At 40.3% G+C, this 22,347-nt stretch overlaps 1 protein-coding gene across 2 annotated transcripts in view; it reads right to left on the bottom strand.

Moving 5' to 3' along the window:
- The window catches only part of metap1d (methionyl aminopeptidase type 1D (mitochondrial)), a 96,509-nt gene that overhangs the window by 13,014 nt on the left and 61,148 nt on the right, over positions 1-22,347 (bottom strand). For both annotated transcript variants that reach the window (XM_080199000.1, XM_080198999.1), the window contains exon 7: positions 1,623-1,720. In XM_080199000.1, coding sequence (XP_080055126.1) covers positions 1,623-1,720 — 98 coding nt within the window. The remainder of the gene's footprint in view (positions 1-1,622; positions 1,721-22,347) is intronic.

Below are 22,347 nucleotides of genomic sequence, written 5' to 3' on the forward strand. Positions count from 1 at the left end.
TGATCTTTCAACATGAACAATCCTGAGACATCCCCAAGACTATCCTCCATTATTGACACTTAGCAGGCCTCTGAATCATCCACTACTGATGAAGAACTTCATCCTGCCAATTAATACCAGGGCATGATACAGCAAGCCAAGCAATTGTGGCATGCAACACAAGGTTACGTCAGATTGCAGGTGTTGGAGACAATGTGGCTGTCCCAGTGCCAGCATTTGACCTCAGCAAAGATGACCCACCAAATGTTACAGGTACTGTGCTGGCAGCAGATAGGACTGGTTACACCATTGGAATAGATAGGGGGATTGTAAAAGGTAAATTTGCCAGGAATCAGTTTGAGTCGAGCAGTAAATGGATTGAGTGCAGAAGACATTCCACCAGAACAACTCAACCTTTGCGAAATTGTACATGCCCAAAGTGTTTGTGGTGGGCAAGGCAGTAACTGCTTATCAAGGTGATGTCCCTGCTTGAAAGCTGGTCTCCACTGCAACAGTGCCTGTCACAGGCATAAGTCCTGTGACAACACTGACCAGTGCTGGCATATTAAGTACGTATGGATTGTACTTTTGATTTTGTATGCATTGATGTATAAAGTATTTGAATGGATGTCATCTTGAATGAAATGTAACAGAACACAAATCAATGAATTTGAATTATTTGGATGTCACAATGAATCTGAAATGTACTTTGAATAAAGGCACATTATGCCTTTCTATGCAAATCTATGAATTGCATTTTTATTTATTTTTGATGTACTGTATTCATTAATGAATCTATGCTATATCTTAATGGTTTGGATACAATTCTGAATGAAACATAAGAGGACAGTAAAGCAAATTAAGTAAATTAAACATTCGTGAATGAAATTGTACTTTCCATTCATAAAAGCTGGTCATTTCATGAACTGGACAAGTTTTCCAATGCCCATTTCATGAACTGGGTGGTCAAAGTGCCTTTCATGAACTGTAATGATAGACTGCCCATTTCAAGAAAGTGAAATGAAATGTTAAAGAGAAAAGGGAAAAAGTGAAACAAATCCAGAAAGATACAAATACAAGGGTTCAGAGAATGAGAGATTATCAAATATTTAGATAGAGAAAAGATACATAAATTATCAACACAGGAATGAGAAAGGCCACTCAGTTCACCTTAGCTTATTCATCCTGAAGGCAGGTACAGTTCTGACAATCACTCCAGATGTGTCACCACCACCACACTCACCGCCAGCAAACCCTTTCATGACAATAACTGCTTCCAAAATTGTGCTGAATTTTGTGCCTTTAGTATCAAACTTGGAAGCTCATTCTGTATGTTGGTCATATTTGTGAAGAAGAATGTCTTGCTATCAGTCCTGGAAAAGTCACTTCCTATTTTGAATCTATGTTCCCTTGTCCGTGAGCAATAGGAATATAATAATCTGATCCATACTTGGTAGAATATGACAGAACATTATATTCCTAATATTTACCGTGTGCAGGAATGAAATAAGAATCCTGTTTAATTCTCTTTATTCTATCAAGCCATGATTAAATAATAAAAAGAAACAGGTAAGTAAAAGAAAAGCTGCAAGTATTTATGCAAATTATGATTCCAACCCAGCAATCAAGGTGAAAAAACTTACCATGATGCCAAATTTCAGGATGTCCATGAAAGTAAGAGCCTATCCCATGACCAATGAAATAAGGACACACTTGCAGGCCATTGGCATCTGCTATCTGACTGTAGGTAATAATGAAAGAAATAATCAGCTTTGACATTCATGTAGGAAGTTGGCACAGAACACAATATTAAAATATATTTTTACATGTTTTGTTTCCATACATCCCAGCCATGAATAGCAATGTTTTCTCAGGCCTCTCTGTCAATGCTGCTGGAACCTCACTTCTTCTGCTCTTTATTTTGAGGGGGGAGGGGTGAATCTTGAGTAATACTTGTTTTATTTTGTTGAACCAAGTTCTACAAATCGCCAACAATTGAATGCCAACTGGGGTTTGCTACATTTACCTATCAGGGAATTCTGCAGCTGCTTAAATGATAACTATACACCAGACAGCATGGTAAATGATTGTGCTGTAGTTTACAACTATTATCATAAGTTGGGCATCTGAAGTATATGAGAGCAGCGTTTGATGAACTGGATTCAGGTTTCCCCTCATTTTTTCCTCAGGGGAAAATGCATCAGTAACAATCAGTATTTTGTCATGTGACTCTACTGAATACACGGTGGCACAGTGATTAGCACTGCTGCCTCACAGGGACCTGGGTTTGATTCTGGCCTCGGGTGATTGAGATCTGTGTGGAGTTTGCACATTCTCCCTGTGTTCGTGTGGGTTTTTTCCAGATGCTCCAGTTTCCTCCCACAGACCAGAGATGTGCAGGTTTATATTTATTAGCCATGCTAAATTGTCCCTTAATGTCAGGGGGGATTAGCAGGGTAAGTACATGGGAGTTACGAGGATATGGCTTGGATGGGATTGTTGTTGGTGCAGGCTCGCTGAGCCAAATGGTCTCCTTCTGCACTACAGGGGTTCCATAATTCAGAAATGTACTTTCTTGGAATTTAGAACACATTAATGTTCCAGTATTGTCGGGTAAAAAATGTGTGCAAGTATTGACCCTATCTTCAGGTGTGTTAAGACTTTTTGAAAATCTGTTCTTTTATATGCAAAAGGTATAGGGTTTTACTTGAACCACATCCTTTCAGCATATCTAATTATACATGGCATATTCTGTATGTTCAGCTGAAGAATTACAGCACATTAGATATCATTGCTGTTATGATCCCAGCTGATGTTATTGCTGGACAAGTCAGACCCTAGAATGGAACCTGGCTTGGCAGATCATATTTTTACAAATGTTTTTAAACCAAGGAAGATATTTACTGAACTGATTCACAACAGTCTGCTGTAGACTTTCTAACAAAACTATAATACACTTATTAAACAAAAAAAAATTGACTATGTTACACTTGGCAACAAAAAGGTTGGAAAGATTACAACACAGGCACAAAGAAAAAATAATTCAAATTCATACTATCCATCTTATCCCAGCAATACGCTTACAAACCCAATACTCCAGTGAAGAGATACCACTATTTCGCACCAAGGGTAAAGCTGGTTCCATTGCAAAAAAGGTTTATTTTCCACTGGACTCAAAACACTCACTAGACTTTCTTCCACAATTGGTATCTCCCTTGAGATCCAGAAAACTTACTCTAATTTCACTACTGCCTTAACTTTAGAGCAATATACACAAAGTTCCTTAATTCATTTCCTCAGCAGTTTAACATCATTTTCAGTAAGAGAGGGCCTTAGACCTTTCTGTCTTCATCAACTGGAACAAAAACTGATTTTCTTCTCTCTCCCTATATCTCTGTGTAGATCTTTTCTCTGATCCACTGTTGCTAGGCAACAGCAGTTTTTCCTGCATTTTGCGTTTGTTTTTACTTCCCTGAACTACTAATGCATTGGTAACCCATCTCTTCAAGAGTTGTAAAAGTTCATTAAAAAATTATGTATACAAACATGGTCCCAGACTTGCTGCACTCAGATTTCACCTTTTTAAATTCTCAAATTTAAAAAATTAAACTTAAAGTTAGATCCTCTTCCTAATATCCACAAATACAAATATATCTTAGTTAAAACTATATTTAATTCCGAACACTGCATATAACAACTTACATTTACGTGCCTTAACGTAACAGGATACTTCACAGAAGTGTTATAAAACAAAGTATAACACTGAGACACATGAGGAGATCTTGTGTCAGATAACCAAGCAGAAGTGCTTTGGAATAGTTAAATCTAGACATAATGAAGATATGAAATGTTTCAGCAGCTGATGAAGGGATGAATTTGCATGATTTATAGAGATGGAAATAAATGGCACAATTGATGGCTGGGACCTCATCTTGGGATTAAAGATGATGGCTAAATTGTAAACATATTGGTTTAGCCTCAGAGTGTTGCCAAGGAGAGAACATAAGAACATAAGAACATAAGAAATAGGAGCAGGAGTAGGCCATCTAGCCCTTCGAGCCTGCCCCGCCATTCAATAAGATCATGGCTGATCTGTTGTGGCTCAGTTCCACTTTCCCACCCTCTCCCCATAACCCTTAATCCCCTCTCTTATCAAGAACCCATCAACCCGCGTCTTAAAAATATTTAGCGAGGCAGCCTCCACCACTTCAACGGGCAGAGAATTCCAGAGATTCACCACCCTTTGAGTGAAGAAGTTCCTCCTCAACTCTGTTCTAAACCGCCTCCCCTTTATCTTGAGGCTGTGCCCCCTAGTCCTACTGTCTTTTTTGAGAGAGATGAAATCAATTACTAAGGAATGAAGTTTGGAGCGGGGATTGAAAACAATGGTTTCAGTATTCCCAATATTCAATCAAAAGAAATTTCTGCCAATCCAAAATGAATGTTAGATAAGCAGCCCAATAATTTAGCAATAATGGAATTGTCAAGAGAGGTGGTGGTCTAGCAGAGCTGGCTGCTGTCAGTGTACATGTGAAAAGTTACAGTGTGGTTTTGGATGATGTTACTGAAGGACAAATGCTAAATTGGAATGGGTCAGAGATAGGTCCTTGTGGTGTTGGTGGCGGTGGGGCGGTGCGGTGTGCATGGGGAAGCAGAGGTAACAGTGTGGGAGAAGGAAAAGACATTGAAAGTGATACTCAGGCAATAGTTAAGAATGAAATCAGGTGAGGGCAATTCTGCCCATTTCAATTACAGTGGAGAGACCTTTGCAGACAAAAATGTGTTTCAAAGGTTGCACACAGGTTGAGAAGGGTGAGGAGGAATAGTTCATGATTGTTACATAGGAAGTTATTTGTGACTTTTATAAGAGTCATTTCAACGTTATGGCATGGACAGAAACCCAATTGGAGGGATTCACATACGGGGCTGGATTTATACTCTTGTTGCAGGTAGCTACTAGAAATGACTACCTTTGACGTCCTACTTTTTTGACCTGCTCCCTAGCTCCTGAAAATTTGACAATAGGACCTCTCTACATTCTCCCTGTTGTTGATACTGATATATACCACAACCTTTGGCTCACTCCTTTTTTTTTGGCCGGGGGGGGTAGGGCAAGAGGGTTCCTCACCATACAGCAGAAAGTTGGAAATTTTTCTTAAGATGCAACTTTTACATTTTAAAATTTTTCAAAGTCCCTCGCTTCATGAAAAAAACAAATTGATGAAGTAAATGCATTGTAATATTTTCAATGTCTAATTCTGACCTCAAAATCCATTTTAAAAATCAAAGTACTGTATGAGGAATTGTGAATAACTTTAGTGTACTTTTTCCTGATACTTTTCTTAATGAGAGATGGCACGGAAAATTGAAAGCATTGAAAAGGAGCGGGACAGTGAATAAAGTCAGTGTTCAGGAAAGTTAGTTCACACATCATAAATTGGATGGGGAGAGGATTACAGAGGCAGGAGACAGTTTCATGGGAGAACTGATCTTTGAGAGGTCAAAAGCTGAAGATAGGAAAAACAGTAACATATTGAGGAGGCTTAATGTAAATGCAGAGCTAGGAATGGTCAGGGTGGGGATTGGGGATGGAAAATGACAGCTGAAATAATTGTTCAGACAGCGTCAATTCTAGAGAAATGCATTAGCTTTTTGCGTTTGCTGTTTGAAGTGAGGATGGAATAGTTGGATGAAGGGGACTGAAGGGGGCAATCCCCTTAATGCAGCTGCCTGAAATTCTCCTCTCGGTATGTCTGCAGAAGCAATAATTTATTTAAAATAAATGTGTTCATGTTGCCATTAAAACAGTACAGACAGACATTTCAAACAAATGCATTAAAATTAATGATTGGAAAACTGACAGCCAGATTCTCTTGCAATTTCAGAGTGATATATTGAATGAACTTGTGACTTTGTTTTAAGTATGATGGTGATAACCCATATCAAAATAGGCAGTAATAAAAAGGTAATTAAAACCTGAGAAAATTTCCTAGGGAGATTTATTGAAGCCAAGTCTAGCCAAACTGGATATCTATGGAATAAACTATTTGGCAAGCTAGTGTCAATTTCTTTTTCTTTATTCTGCCCTGAGATATGGGTGTAACTGGAATTTTTTGTCAATCCCTAATTGCCCATGACATGAGTGGCTTGCTAGGCCATTTCAGAATACAGTTAAAAGTTAACTACATTGCTGTGGTTCTGAAGTCAAATGTAGACCAGACCAGACAAGGATGGTAAATTTCCTTCCTTAAGGAACATTAATGGACCTGATGGGGTTTTACAACAATTGATAGTTGTCATGGTCAGCATTACTGAGACTAGCTCTATATTCCAGGCTTTTTAGAAATGAACTGAAATTCCACCAGGTGCCATAGTGGGATTTGAACCCATGTCCCCAGAGCATAGGCAGGGCCTGTGGATTCAGTAACATTACCACCACACCACTGAAATATAACCAAGAAGCAGCTCAGCAAGTCTAAAGCCTGGGGAAATATTAATACTTTTCAAAGGTGCTGACTTTAGTTTTAAAATAAGTGATAAAATGTCTCAGCCTGTTTGAGGTCAGATTATGAAAACACATTGCATAAACTTGATTTATGTCCCCTCAGTTTAGATAGTTAAGGACTGATCTAATAGAAATGTGTAAAATGGAGAAGGGATTTAATAAGGCAGATGATAGGCTGGCATTGCTGCCTCAAAAGTGCCAGGGACTCCAGTTCTATTCCGGCCTTGGGTGACTGTCTGTGTGGAGTTTGCACATTCTCCCTGTGTCTGCATGGATTTCCTCCAGGTGCTGCAGTTTCCTTCTGAAGTCCAAAGATGTGTAACTTAGATGGATTGGCTATGCTAAGTTGCCCCTTAATGTTCAAAGGTGTTTGTAGGTTAGCTGGATTAGCCATGGGAAATGCACGGGGTTAGGGGGATAACGCAAAGGGGAGGGTCTGGGCAGGACAGTCCTTTTGGGAGTCAGTGCGGACTCAATGGGCTGAATGGCCTCTTTATGGACTGTAGGACTTCTATGAAGTTAAACTATTTCCTCGGGCGGACGAATCCTGGATAAGGATGCATAATATTAAAATTAGATACAGACCACTTAGGAGTGAAATTTAGAAACATTTTTTCAAAAAGAATGGATGAAATCTGGAACTCTTATCCTAAAAAAGTAAAGTGAAGTTTATTTATTTGTCACAACTGGTGCAGCAACAATAATCTCTCACTCGATGCCAACAACCACAAAAGGGGATTGTCATCAAATTCAGGAAGCATACAGGAGAACAAGCTTCTGTCTCCATCAACAGGGATGAAGACCCCACGCACCCTGGACATTCTCTCTTCCACTTTCTTCCATCAGGAAAAAGATACAAAGTCTGAGGTCACGTACCAACCGAATCAAGAATAGCGGCTTCCCTGCTGCCATCAGACCTTTGAACGGACCTACCTTTCATTAAGGTGATATTTCTCTACACCCTAGCTATAACTGTAACACTACATTCTGCACTCTCTTGTTTCCTTCTCTATGAACGGTATGCTTTGTCTATATAGCACGTAAGAAACAATGCTTTTCACTATATGTTAATACATGTGACAATAATAAATCAAATCAAATTTACTGTGAAAATCCCCTAGTCACCAAACTCCAGTGCCTGTTCAGGTACACAGAAAGAGAGTTTACTATGTCAATCCACCTAACGTGCACATCTTTGAACTGTGGAGGAAACCACAGCACCTGAGGGAAACCCACACAAACAGGAGGAGAATGTGCAAACTCCATCTGGACAGTGACCCAAGCTGGGAATCAAACCCAGGTCCCTGATGCTGTGAGGTAACAGTGCTAACCACTGCACCACCCAAACTGTTGTTGGTAGATGAAATAGCAAAGAAATTTAAGATCAGGGATTGGATGCCACTGATCCAGTGAACAATTGAAGACTTAAATCAGGGACTTCTGTTGTTGTGACATGGTTAGATACCAATAGTTCACTATCTCATGATATGATGGAAACCACTATACATTCATGATATCAAATGAGGAGACCTTCACAAGAACCTTGCACAGAGACTATCTGTTCTTAAGAACGTGGCCTTTTTCTTTACAGTCTTCTCTCAAAGGTGTTGATTTATCCACTGGTACCTAAGCCAAATGGCCATCATTCAAATCTGAGCTTCAGAGTGAGCGCTGGCCAACTATTCCTCGTTGCACACGTCTGTTCCATTCACAAGGTAGACAAATGCACACTTACAGAGGGTAACTATATCCAAGAATACCTAGGTTTACTCCTGCTCCCTAATCCCAGTGCACTGAGGTCAATTGTTGAAGTACTAATGGCACCTTGTTGAGATCTATAATTCAGCAAAGTTTGGGAACAGAAGGCTGCAGTTTTAAGTCAGAAAACATGAATAGGGAAGAAAGAAAGAAAGCAAGCAAGAAAGTAAAATAAATGGAAGGATAGTATTCTTTACTTCCATTTTTTTAAGAATATTTCCACACGCACAGTTTTTCCCTATGGGGAATAGTAGCAAAATAGTGTAAGGATTCCTGAGCTGATTATCAGCCCATTGAACCACGTTATGAACACTCCTTTCATGGCTAACAAATCCTGGTTTTGGACTTGAACCCAGAGCTTCTAGTCCAGAGGTAAGGATGCTACCACTGTGCCACAGGACCTCTTACACCTTCCATGAACCCAAAATATACAAAAATACTTTAAATCCAATGAAGTACTTTTGCAGTGCAATCAGAGTTATATTGTGGAAAATACAAGTGCCAATTGGGACAGTTGGCTCCCACAAATAGCAATGAAGTAAATGATCTGATCAGTTATTTCAGTTCTTGGCTAAGGGATAAATAATGGCTAGTATGCCAGAACAATACCAGAGCTATTCTTTTAATGGTACCAAGGCTCTTTTATGTCCACCTGAGAACTCCAAAGGGGCCTCAGTTTAACGCAGCGCCTGACAGTGCAGCACACTCTTAACATTGCACATGGAGTTTCAGCCAAAATGATGCACTCAAGACTCTGGAATGATACTTGAACGCACAACCTTCTCAAACAGAGCTGATGCTACTAATGAGCACAATGTGAGCCATTTTTCTTTTATAATATATAGGATAACATGTCAATTCAGGTTAATAATTTAGGTTTTTGCTACAGTTTTCACTATTTTGACAAAGAATGCTTTCACTTGTCAAAAACATTTAAGGAAATAGGCATGTTTTTTGTGGCAACGTTAACACGAGTGGTTTGCAATTATTAGATATGTTACTACTTTAAAATTTACCTCAAAGACATGGAACTGTTTTAAATTCTATGTACTGATGACTTATGACTTGCATGATAAATCTCACTGTAGGAAAGTAGCCCTCAGTAATAAAACAAAGTAACTGAAATAATTTCACCCAATAAATGTCAAGCAACATCACAGGAACAAAAACTTTTCAGTCCGATTTGACACACATGCATTGCCCCAAATCTGTCTAACCCCAGCTTCAAATGAATGTAATACATTGCAAAAGTTGATTTATCAGTTTCCTAACCTCAAGCATAATGATACATAAAATTATAAATTGATGCTTATTAATGCTGCATTTTAGGGTTGTTTTGCTTTACAGACAGATATTAGTTAAACTTGGATTGAGGTGGTGCATTCAGATCAGAAATACTACTAGTCATCAGATACAGCAGGCTTCAAAATACCTGTTCAGGCTGCATTTCTTGATGTTAGAGAAACTTCACCCATCAAAGTTAGTTTATTTGTACTCCTCACACCCTTATCTGAAATGTAGAATAGCTCACAGCAGTTAGTTTATTTCCTTTGTTGTGCTAGCTAGTCATAGCTAGCATTTATTGCTTGCCTCTACCTGCCATTGAGAAAGGTGTTGGTAAGATCATAAGAAATAGAGAAAGGAGTAGGCAATTCGGCACAAAGAGCCTGCTTGTCTTTCAATAAGATCATAGCTGATCTAATTGTGGCCTTAACTCCATTTCCCACCTATCCCCATTCCACTCGACTCCCTCATAAATCAAAAATCTAACTGTTAAGAGGCTTCAAGGTGACATAGACAAGTTGAGTGAGTGAGCAAATACATGGCAGAGGCAGTATAATGTGGATAATTATGAAGTTATTCACTTCAATTGGAGAAACAGAATGGTGATAGATTGAGACTGTTAACATACAAAGGGACTTGGCTGTCTGAAAGTAAGCATGCAGATACAGCAAGCAGATAGGAAGGCAAATGGTATGCCGGCCTTTGCTGCAAGAGGATACGAGTGCAGGAGCAAGGACGTCTTACTACAATTGTACAAAGCCTTGGTGAGACCACCTACAACATTGTGTGAAGTTTTGGTCTTCTTATCTAAGGAAGCTTACATTTGCCATAGAGGGAGTGAAGCAAAGATTCGTCAGGCTGATTCCTGGGATGCCCTGGGTCTGTTTGTGGAACATTTGCTAAACTCCTCAAACTCTTCTTTTAAATCTTTCTCCAAACCCATTTTTGGCAAAGATTTTAATTGCTTCACTGAATCACTGGCCCAAGGCTCAATATCCATCTTTCTTCCTCTCCATCATAAAATATTTTTTGACATTTTCTACATTAAAGATGATATATAAATGCAAGTTTCTACTATTATCAAACTCAAGCTGCCTTTCTGAGTCTTGAAATCTCACAGCAAAAAAACCCATTCCTAGATCAGAACCAGCTAAGATTTTGACGGTTTCAACAGATGCAATGGGCTGCATGGTCTACTGTTGCTCCTTTCTCTTTTGTTCTTGAATCTCAATCAAAAGTATTCTGATATACAATGGCCCAGAATCTGGTAAATGGCACAGCAAGTGTGTTTGTACTGTGATTTAAATTGCCAATTTGTGCTGGAGCCTTTGCAACTTCCAGTTCTGACTGCAGTTTAAATCCACCAAAGAACTGAGTCAGGAGGCCAAATGGTGAGTGTAATCCCAGCGAAACCAGGCTCTGCTTTTTTAAATTGAACTGAGAACACACCCCTTAAGGTCTGTCTTCAGTTCATTGACTTGCACTCCTTTTAAACGGATCTGCCAATCTCTCAAACTGCACAGCCTCGATTCCCGACCACGTTCACCCTCGTTGCATTCCTGAGAACATGCATTCTCCCCCCTCAGTCCGACTTTGTACACTCTCTCACTCCCGACAATGTTCACTCTCCCTCACTCCCAATAATGTTCATCCCCTCATCCCAGACAATATTCACCACTTTCACCCTACATGTTAACCCTGACATTGTTCACTCCTCCTCATAATCTCCTGACAATGTGCATTCCTTCCCTCAATCCCTGACAACGATCACCCCCTCACCTCCGATATTATTCGCCTTCTCCCTCACCTCCTATCCCCTGACAATGTTCACCCCACCATCGCACGATAATGCTCACCCCATCCTTCAGTCTCAGCCCTGACAATGTGCACCCTTTCCCTCACCCCCGGCAATGCTGAGGTTGGTAAGCTCAGTATTGTCAGAATTGTCAGGATGGGATGGTGAGCAATTCAGGTTCTCTCATGACTCAGGACATCTTAGTTTAGGAATTAGCTTCATAACCTTTGCCTGAACTCCCTACAATAGTTCTTCAAATTTCTTCTAATATGGAGACTGAAATTGAAAACAGTGCTCCAGATGTGGTCACAACAAATCTGGAAACAACTTCAATATTATTTACTTGGGCTTATAGGTCAAACTCTTGCTATATATCTCAACAATTCATTTGCCTTTATTCAATACGTTAAGAACACGGAACCAACAATTTGGACAACTTATCCATCAAAATGCCCACATTTCCTCAACCTAAAATGTCAACTGATTGACCTCTGTTTCTCCACAGATGCTATCTAATCTGCCAGTTTTCCCAGCATTTTCTGCGTTTCTGCTCTGTTAAAGTTCATGGAAAGTTTTCTTCTACTTGTCTCCCTGACTATTGTGCTTTCATTAGCTTTTCCATCATGATTTGAGGTTAACCCCAATCAGTGATTGCAAATGTAGAACACAAAAGAAAAAGGGAGTTCATAACACGTTCAAATAAACAAAAGTTTGTTACTGAGCCAATTTATACTTGTGATCATTTTTTTCTTTAGCTCGAAACACACTCATCCCTCCTATGGAGACTGGAATTAAGATCTGATTGACCAGCCCAAAGACCTTACCATCAATACTGAAAAGCTAGGTTATTCTATACTTCAAGGCTGCTTGACAAAAACACTATTAAACTACTCATCTCCTGCAGACAAGGATGAATGCTCTCTGTAAACATATCTTTCTCTTCCAGTGGCTTGCACTCTTGTAAAGATTAACTCAGCATGCAGCGCCCAATACAGTTCTACGTTGCACCTATGAGAAAAAAGAAAATCACTCTAAACCTCATAGATTGTCTCATAGTTAAAACCTATCTCCAATGCCAAACGTTCAGCATTTTTCTAAAAATGGCACTACTCTGCTGTACTGGGAGCTCAGAGATTTGTGAACTATATTTTCCTAACAATCTCTCAAACTTCACTTAGTAATGTCTCAGATTTTACCGGAGTAGTACATTTAGTGCCCAGTTAGTTCGCCTTTGTCCTGCAGCACAAGAATTTTTGCTTTACAAGTTGGTGGAAATGCAAACTGTTAGCAGTGGAGAGAGGGCAACGAGGTATTCTAGGGCTTTGATGAATGCTGGGATCAACAGTCTATTTTATTAACCAACGGAATTTGAGGATTGAGAAAGAAACAGGTGAATGGAGAATAAAGCAATAGGATGAATCAAAGTCAAATTGGATACAGAGAGAGAATGAACCATGCGTGTCATACAATGCTCCATTCACCAACTCTCTCCCTTCACTCACGTGCCAACATTTTCATCCCCAGTCACAATTCCTACCAAGCATTCATAGTCTCATCTCACACCTTCTCACATTTAGCACTGCTACAAACTTCACATTTACATCCCTCAGCTTGCACACATTGCCAGTTATTCAACTACGACAAATACATCACCATGTGGAAGATATGATGTGGCTGTAAAAGAGATCTCAAAGATTGGCAGATGTGGATATTAAATATCCCTGGATGTTCAGAAAAATAGGAACTGAAGAAAAGAGGGAGAGTGGTATTGATGAAGGAGAACAATGCAGTGGGAGAGAGAGGATAGCCCAGGGGAGTCAAGAACAGGATCTATCTAGTTAGAGTTAAGGGGCAAAAAAATGTGTAATTAGATGGCTCGGTATTGTCTATAGGCCGCCAACTACTGGGAAAGATATGGATGAACAAATCTGCATTATTGAGGGGTGTAGGAATTATATAAGGGAACTTCAATTATCTGAATATAGACTGGGATAGTAGTAGTGTAAAGGGCAGAGAGGGGCAAGGACTTCTAGAACATGTCAGGAAAATTTTCTACAGCACTGTTTCCAGTTTAATGAGAAAGGAAACACTGCTAGACTTGGTTCTTAGGAATGAGGTGGGCCAAGAGGATCAATTGCAAGTAGGAGAACATTTGACAGGAAAAACATTAACTGAACAATAGGCTATCACTGGACAATTGTGAAGGGGAAAGATAGGGCAAACAAATACAGAGCTCTGTGAATGGCAAAAGAAAAAGAGATCAAGATGAAAAGGAAAGTGTGTTTATCTCAGATATCAGATGGATAATATAATGGATAACGAGGCTGTTAATAGAAAACTCAGAGAGGAAAAGAAAAAGCAAATAAGAGAAGCTAAGAGAGTATGAAAGGAGACCGGCAGTTAACATAAAAGGGAACTCCAAAGTTTTCCACTAACACAAGTAGTAAAAAAGTGTTAAGGGGATGAGTAAGGCTAACTAGGGATTGAAAAGGGAATTTACGAATAGAGGCAAGAGAATAGCTGAGATATTGAATGAATACTTTGCATCTATCTTTACCAGGAAGAAGATGCTGCTCAGGTCATGTTGAGAAGGGAGATAATTACGATACTTGAAGGGTTTAAAATTATTAAAGAGGAAGTATAAATGGACTCTTTGGACTCAAAGTTGATGAAGGACAAGAACCAGATGAGATGCATCCAAGGATATGGAGGGTAACGAGTGTGGAAACTGCAGGGTCACTGGCCATAGCTTTCCAATCTTCCTTAGAATCGTGGATGCTGCCAGACGACAAGAGGATTACATCCCTGTTCAAACAAGGTACATCAACGTCTAGGTATCAGGAACAGCAAGGGTCCCACCATTGGCATCTGGGGATCTCCACCAGAAACCTCCCTCCAGCTGAAAAACACATTTAACCACTATTCTTTACTTCCTGTTCAGCCAATTTTGTGTCCATGTTGCTACTGTCCCTTTTATTCCATGAACCATAACTTGCCCAAAAGTCTGTTGCGAGGTAGTGTATCAAATGCCTTCTGAAAGTCAATGTAAACCACATCAGCAGTATTACCCTCCTCAACCCTCTGTTATCTCTTCAAAGAATTACAGAAAGTTAGTTAAACATGATTAGATCGTAATAAATCCATGTTAGCTCTCCTTAACTAACCCACATTTATCCTAGCGGCTATTAATTTTGTTCTGAATTACTGCGCCCAGAAACTTCCCACCACCAAAGTTAAATGGACTGATCTATAATTGCAAGCTTTATTTTTACGAAGGGTGTGCAGGGCACAATTCCAAATTCTGCAGACCGTACAAATATGGAAGCATTGTGTACAATGAGAAGCATAGGCAGATAAGTGACAAATGAAATATATTGCAGACAAATGAGAAGTAATTCGTTTTTGTAAGAAGCATGCAGCAAGAAAATATAAAGGGCACGATTCTAAAGGGGATGCAGAAGCCAACGCATCTGATGTATATGTGCATAAGTCATTGAAAGTTGCAGTGCAGGTTGAGAGTGCAGATAATAAAGCCTGCAATATCCTAACCTTATTAATAGAGGCATTGAGTACAAGAGCATGGAAATTATGTTAAACTTGTATGAAACACAGGTTTGGCTTCAGCTAGAGTACTGCATATAGTTCTGGTACCACACTATAGGAAAAATGTGAAAGCATTAGACAGGGTGCAGAAAAATTTATGAGAATGGTTCCAGGAATGAGGAACTTCAGTTATTTTGATGGATTGGAGAAGTTGGGACTGTCCCGTAGGGAAGAGAAGTTTGAGGGGAGATTTGATAGAAATATTCAAAATCCTGAAGGGATTTGACAGAATGGATAGGTAGAAACTGTCACACTGGTGGAAGGGTTGAAAACAGGTGGGTACAGGTTTAAGATAACTGGTGAAAGAAACTAATGAAGACATGAAGAAAAATCTTTTTCATTCAGTGCATGTTTGAGAACTGGATTGCACTGCCTGACATTGCTGTGGAGGCAGATCATGGAGGCATTCAAGAGGGATTTGGATTGTTATCCAAAAGGAAGGACATACAGGGTTATGGGGAGAAGGCAGGGATTGGCACTCAGGCACGTTGTTTACTCAGGGTGTTAGCACTGACATGATGGGCTAAATGGCCTCCTTCTATGCTGCATCAATTCTGTGATTCTGTAACATGAACCAAACATATTGTACCATATTTATTGATACAATACTTTCCTCTCTCTGCAGGACAAGATACTACATAAGAGATGGCAGCAACTAACTAGTAGGAGAGCTGCAACGCTGCCTGCCCTCACCTCCATGACGTTGGCAGTGATTGGAGTGCCCACAATGGAAGCCATGGCCAGTGATGGGACTGAAACCAAAGAAGATGGTGGTATGTTCCGCCTTGATCCAACTCTCACATTCCATTTCATTTACACTGTCTTTTAAGAAGCCAGAGGTGGTGTAAGCATACATCTTTTGCTTTTCCCAATGTCCTTCAATATAATCCCCTCTTGTGCCTTTCTCCATCTGGATACCCAAAAACTGCCACTGAGGCAAGCACATGGTGCAGGGCATAGGTTTCAAGAGGAGCAGGACACCAGAAGTGCAGAAACACTGCCACACAATCTCATACTCATGACTATCAGCATAGATGTTGGCACTGAGCAAACTATAAAGGATAAGATACAGTGGGATCTCATGTAGGCATCAGGTGCCTGCATGCTGGCTGGAGACTCACATTGCGTCCTCTGGAAAGTTTTGCTGGTATAAGATGCCCCTTAAGTGGTCTCTTAAGTGACACTTAAGTGGTCTCTGGCAGACTTTCCCTGACCCCAGAGATGGATTCCCTGCCCACTTAGAGCTGTCAGCGAACCAAAGACTAGCAGCTCTTTTGTTCACCAACATCACCATGGAAGTGGTGGCTGCTGTGGGAATTGCGGGACATTGTCGGCCACTTTAAGACTTGAACAGCAGGTTAGGTGTAAAGATTCGCATTCTAATCAGTAATCTCTAAACTGTCTGTGCTTTATATGCTCTGTCTGAGGCCAGAACTCTCCATTCACCTGATGATGAGGTTAACCTCGAAAGCTTGTGAGTTTACTATCAAATAAATCGGTTGGACTTAAACCTGGTGTTGTCAGACTTCTTACTGTGTTTACTTCATACAAACACCAGCATCTCCACATCATGCTCTGGGAATGACAGCCACTGGAGGCCTAGGATTGAGGAGTGACCCAAGCCAGGACAAGGTTATGGCAAGGGGTGTTGCAGGGTGAGGTTTGGAGTGTGCGGGTTGAAAACAACGTCAGTGGTGGCTCTCAGCTGTCCCAATCTTTCCAGATGCCAGATCCCACAATGAGACAATGAGTACCTTTGAACAAGGCAAGACACCAGCCTCCCCAACTCTCCCATGGAAAACCATAAGCAAGAGGCCTGTCTGCCACTGGGTTAATACCAATGTCTGTGGGATGAAGCCTTTACATTAACTGCCACTTAAAGGCCCCAACTGAAAGTGAGATTGGCCTTGCCGTCCCCGTCTTAACTTTGGCGGAGACAGAAGAGTGCTTATATACCACCCTCCCATCAGATTAAATTTCCTTACTACCTCTAAACATGCCAATAGGGGGCATAAAATTCCCCACAATGTGTTCCCTGACGCAAATGGTCTGCAGCCAAGACTGGGGGAAACGTAGCACAGGTGCCCGCTAATTGCAAAGTGAGATCACATATGAGTTCTACTGCAGGGAACTCATGTGAAAAGACTGATAAGTTGAGGGTGGCGGGGGTTATGTACAGAAAACGGCTGATTGACAAGAATAATTAAATATTGATAAGCCTTTGATAAAGCTTGTTTTCTCTGTCAAGAAACAGAGAAGTTTGGCACTAACTTGGCACAGAGCTTTGTACAGAGTTTGCAGCCCATTCTTTCCAGCCAATTTTATGACAGCACAAGGAGACCCAACCATGATGGTACACCTGGTGGCTGATGTCTCTTCTTCCATTGCCACACAAGCAGAAACCACTCAAATTCTGTGCTGCCACTGAAGCTCAGACTGAAGTCATGAAATCTCAGTTTGCTGCCATGCAGGCTTAGACTGCTGTCACCGTGGCTGTAGATAACAATACTGAAAGAAGTTGCAGTGTGACAGCAATCTGTGCGCCAACAGATTACAAGGATTGAGGAGGTGCCACCCCAGGTGAGTGATAGCAGCACTGTACTAGCAAATTGGTTTAAACACTGAGGAACCAGCAGACTTTTGCAGAATAAATGCATTGACTGCTGCCAGAATAGAAGGCATTTACCTGCGTGATGTGCTAAACATGGTCTCACACCAACTGCACATTCAGGGAATGGGACCATGTGTGGTTGCAGTATATCTCAACATTCAACTGCAGTGCACACAAAGCCACATGCATGCAATCGAAATCCCCAACATTCTGCCGAAGTTGTGTGATGCTCGGTCTGCATTTCTCTGGTTAGTGGAAGGATATCAAACTCTCCTCTCCTGGCAAAAGACAGCATCAGTCACTTCCCATTACGTAGGTGTGGACAGAAAACTTGGGAGATGTTACAGGTGTTGCCTGCTGCTGCACTTAAGATAAAGAAATTCACGGCCAGTCATGTTTGCAGTCACTGGCATTTATGTCCTTGCCCTGTTCCGAGGTTGCAGATCAGCCTGCACAGGGGAGCAGAAGTATGTGAGTATGTCCTTCATAGAATGGAGTTGATGCACACCTAAGGAGGAGTTTGTTCACTTTGAGTTTCCCTCACTTGAAGTAACATCATAAATGTTTGTCTGATCAGTAATGTCTCAGGTGTGCTGCCATAGTCTTCTATTCCTATTCTTGATTTTGCTGAATCAAAATTCCATATTTCTGACGACTATTTTATGGAAAATACCCACTCCCTCAGACTGCTGTGAGCCAGGAATTTCAAAGCTTAAAGCACTGTAATATGGAGCATATGAAAGACACTGGTAAGAGTATAGATATCTCCCTTCAGGATAAATAGAACTGTGAGTACAGCCTTCTTATTTATTCCATTCCCCTGAATCAAGTTTTAAGATCAAGCTTGGACATCTTTAGAAGGTATGCAGCAGAAACGGTTAATAAAAAGTCACAGAATAAAGTGCACGCAGCTTATGTTACGATTGATTGATTGCCATGCCCTTGTTTTGTAAAATAAAAGATATTTGCTCAGAATTTTATGAAATTAACTGATTTTACAAACCAGCAATTCAGTTCAAATAAGTCAGTCTTAAAATCTTCATTGACAGCTACTGCAAATCAAAATTGCACTGCATCCTTTTGCACATGAAGTGTGAGCAGTTACATAAATTACCTCTTATTTTCCCTCTTATCATTCCTCTTTTTGTCAGGAACACAGCTCTTAGTTGGATTGTTTTTCCCCTCGTCAGTGTTGTCAAAAGAAGCAAAATAATCTTCTGCTTATTGAATAAAACATTAAGCTTGCCCCTTGTGTTGCAGGTGTTAAAACAAACAACCTATTGCTATTCTGTAGACTCTGTGCATTTTCTTATACCAAGAGATTTATACTGGTTTTAATTATAAACATCTCTAAGCTATGCTTGTCTATTTTGATACTCAGCTTTGTAGCATATTTGTATGAAAATATGTAGGAAAATACAAGCTATTATTTTAATTGAAGAAACGTTCATCGGTTTTCTATGCTATATCATGGATTGCAATGTCACTTGTTCTTGGACATAATGGTAGTTAAATACTCTAAATCAGCCACAACAGTGTTGGCTTGTGAGTTTGATGGAGCAATTGTTACTATCTAAATCCTTTTTCATTTGGTGGAATATTTACTGAAGAGCAGAATTTCTTACTCTTAGTCGGGTAATTATCTTTCTTCAATATATGGTCTTTGGAATTTCCTTTTCTGACCCTCAACCACTTGCATCATCATTTCACCTGATCTATTTGATGCGTAGATTTACTCATCATGTTTTGAAAGTGAAAACTATCCCAAGGTATTGTGCAATTTTTCAATTCAGTGAAATAAATTAGTTACCAGTCCAAAGTTGTCCAACTAATAGTACACTCGAAGAGGGCAGTATACCCTTATCTTCAGTAAAATTCTGGTGCATTCTGCCTCTCTACAAGGATTTTTCTTGTACCTCTGCCATTGTCATATTGCCTTTGAGGTTATAGCACACAAAATATTTAAAGTGATTCATAATTTAAATCTAGTCAGGTTGAAAATCATTTGCCTAATTTTGTTGCCAAAGTTTAACGGTGAGTTTAACATGCATACTATTATTGTGTAACTTGGGGCGAGATAAAGCTACTCATGAAATGTAAATTGCAAAAAGTTGCTGCATGATTTATCCCTGCAAAAATGGCAGCTTTTATGCATTAATTGCCAATTAAGATTACTGCAGAAAGGTAGGCCTAATACATTTTCAGTTATGAGATTTTGTTCCTACTTTTCCTTTTTTTGTTCACTTTTAATTCAATCTATCTTTCCTTCCCTTTATTTTTAAAGAAATGGCATTTGATGATGCATTCACTGACCTTGACCACCTGTGAGCACTCATTAAACTTCTTCCTGCACTGAGTCCAGGTGGCTGGAGGCTTGTTTGTTCAGATACAAGATCTCTCTCCTCCAGTCAATCTGCACCAACTGCTACATTAGAAAACACTGGAGCACAGTAAATGCTCTGTCGCACTTCTCCTCATGTTCAGAGACTTCTGCCTATTCACTTCCAGCACCTGCTGCAGCCAAAATACACCTCCCATTTAAGAGATATAGGTTATCTTTAAGTAGTATCAGACCAGCTTTAGGTAGTTCTCTTGTCACATAAGCTTGGACTCCCTGCTGAGATCATTGTCGCTCAGCAGTAGTGCATTTAGTGCTAGGCTGCGTGTTACTGTCATTATAACAAGCAGGTAACACAAAGCTGTGGACTGTTTGTATTCTAATGAAATAGTGCTAATTAATCATGCGTACTGATCCCTGGGCTCATTATTGGTTTATCCAATTATTCCCCCATGATCTATTATGAATTCATATATTTCTAGGTAATCCTGATGAAAACAGGATTGTAAGAGAATTCTTCTGGGCCTCAGTTCACCTACAAGTGGTTTGATTTCAGTGATAGTATCTGATGAGCTCCAATTGTTTGCAGAAAACTCCACACAGCAGCTATCATCATGCAAGCTATTCTTCATGTCTTACTGTTTTGAATTGGTGACTGTGCACAGTTGATTGGAACATAAGGAAAGCAGAACTGAATGACCATTTCCCTCCTCTTTTCAAAGAAAATTGATCAGGCTCTAAGCAAATATGTAAGCAGTGTATTTGCAGGATGATAATGCAAAATGTTTGTTTGGGGGTTACAATAATAATTTAATAATAATGATAGCATACCTTAATGTAATTTCTGCTCAAGAATCTACGTGTAGCAAAGATTAATGTGGCCACCCATTTGAACTGCGTGAATATAAAACTGCACATGATAAATTAAGAGGCTGTAGTCAGTAACATGAGGATGATGAATATTAGGGTAATATTTAAGGATCTGGAATGTAATATTAACAGTGACTAAAGTGTTCAAAGCATTTTACAAGAGGCTGGAATATGTATTTACAGGATATGGAGACCATAATGTTAATTCTGATTTTTGAAATAAGAGGTGGGGCGGGGGGGAGAGAGAAGGGTCGTGGGTCATGTGATGTAAGCACAGGAACGGGTACATTTTTGTGAGCTCTGATGCTATTCATCTTTTAATCCTTTTATGTACTCTGATGCACAATCTAAAATTATTGAATCCTGGAGTGTCCACTCTGTGCTACGTTGCTGGAAGGTCCTGGTTAAGTTTGGGTGCCGAGGATCTGATTAACATCAAGAAAATCCTTGTTTGATGAAGGTGGTTAAAGACAGGCTGGGTTGGGCAGTTTAGCTGGTGAGCATGCTCAGGCCACGTTACAGGCATCAAGATGATGACTGCCATTGTAGGTCAAGTTGGGATTGATGGTCTCAGCTCACTGGCACAAGTCACTGGTGCTCATATTGATGAACGGCAAGGTTTCCAAAAGAAAAGGGATGAAGCAGAGGTAAGAATCACGTCAATCAAGTGGGTATATTCCCTTGGTGAATGCTCACCTTCAGTCCTCAGAAATCCTGCTGCATGGTTTATCAAATGGAGCTGGAGAAGGAATGTCCATGTGCCTGATCTTCCAAGGAGAGCTGAGAATAAATGCCCAGCTGAATTTGAGAACTGGCTGCCATGCTTTACATTTCAAGCTCAAAGAGACATACTGTATCCGGTCTTTGAGATCTGGGGTCAGTTCTAAGTCCTGATTGCTGGCCTTCCATTGTCCTGACCTTGGTGTTCATCAGGTGGGGCTAAAGCCGTACACAGATGGACCTCACCACCTGCCAGGACCTAGGTCACTTTCTGCTGGGGCTTTTGGGCAACAATACAACAGAGGTCAGAGGCTTTAGTGAAATTATACACAGATCCTTGATATTGCTCAACAATCCTGCCAAGGCTATGGCTTTTTCAAACTCTGTAGATGGCTGTTACCTTGCAGTTTGTCATTAATCCTGAACTACTCCCTTTGTGATTATAATCCTGATTTTGTGATGCTGTCTTATCCTGTCAAAGGTGTTTGATATATGTGCACTTTGGCATATGTCGCTTGTTTTCCTGTTATTCTTTGAAAGCCAGGAATATCAGCTATTTACCATTCATATAGATGATCTGGAGGAGGGAACCGAGTGTATGGTGTCGAAATTTGCTGATGACACCAAGATTGGTGGAACGGCAAATTGCGCGGAGGGTGTGGAGAGTCTGCAGAAGGATCTAGATAGGCTGGGCGAATGGGCCAGGAACTGGCAAATGGAATTTAATGTTGACAAATGCGAGGTGGTCCACTTTGGTAGGAATAATGGTAGGAAGGACTATTACTTACGTTGCGAAAAACTGCAGCAGGCGACGGTGCAGAGGGACCTCGGGGTGCATGAATCGCAAAAACCCACCCTGCAGGTGCAGCAGGTGGTCAGGAAGG

This window comes from Carcharhinus amblyrhynchos, chromosome 11 (assembly GCF_965287045.1).
Source record: "Carcharhinus amblyrhynchos chromosome 11, sCarAmb.v2.hapA, whole genome shotgun sequence".
NCBI classification, from domain to species: domain Eukaryota; kingdom Metazoa; phylum Chordata; class Chondrichthyes; order Carcharhiniformes; family Carcharhinidae; genus Carcharhinus; species Carcharhinus amblyrhynchos.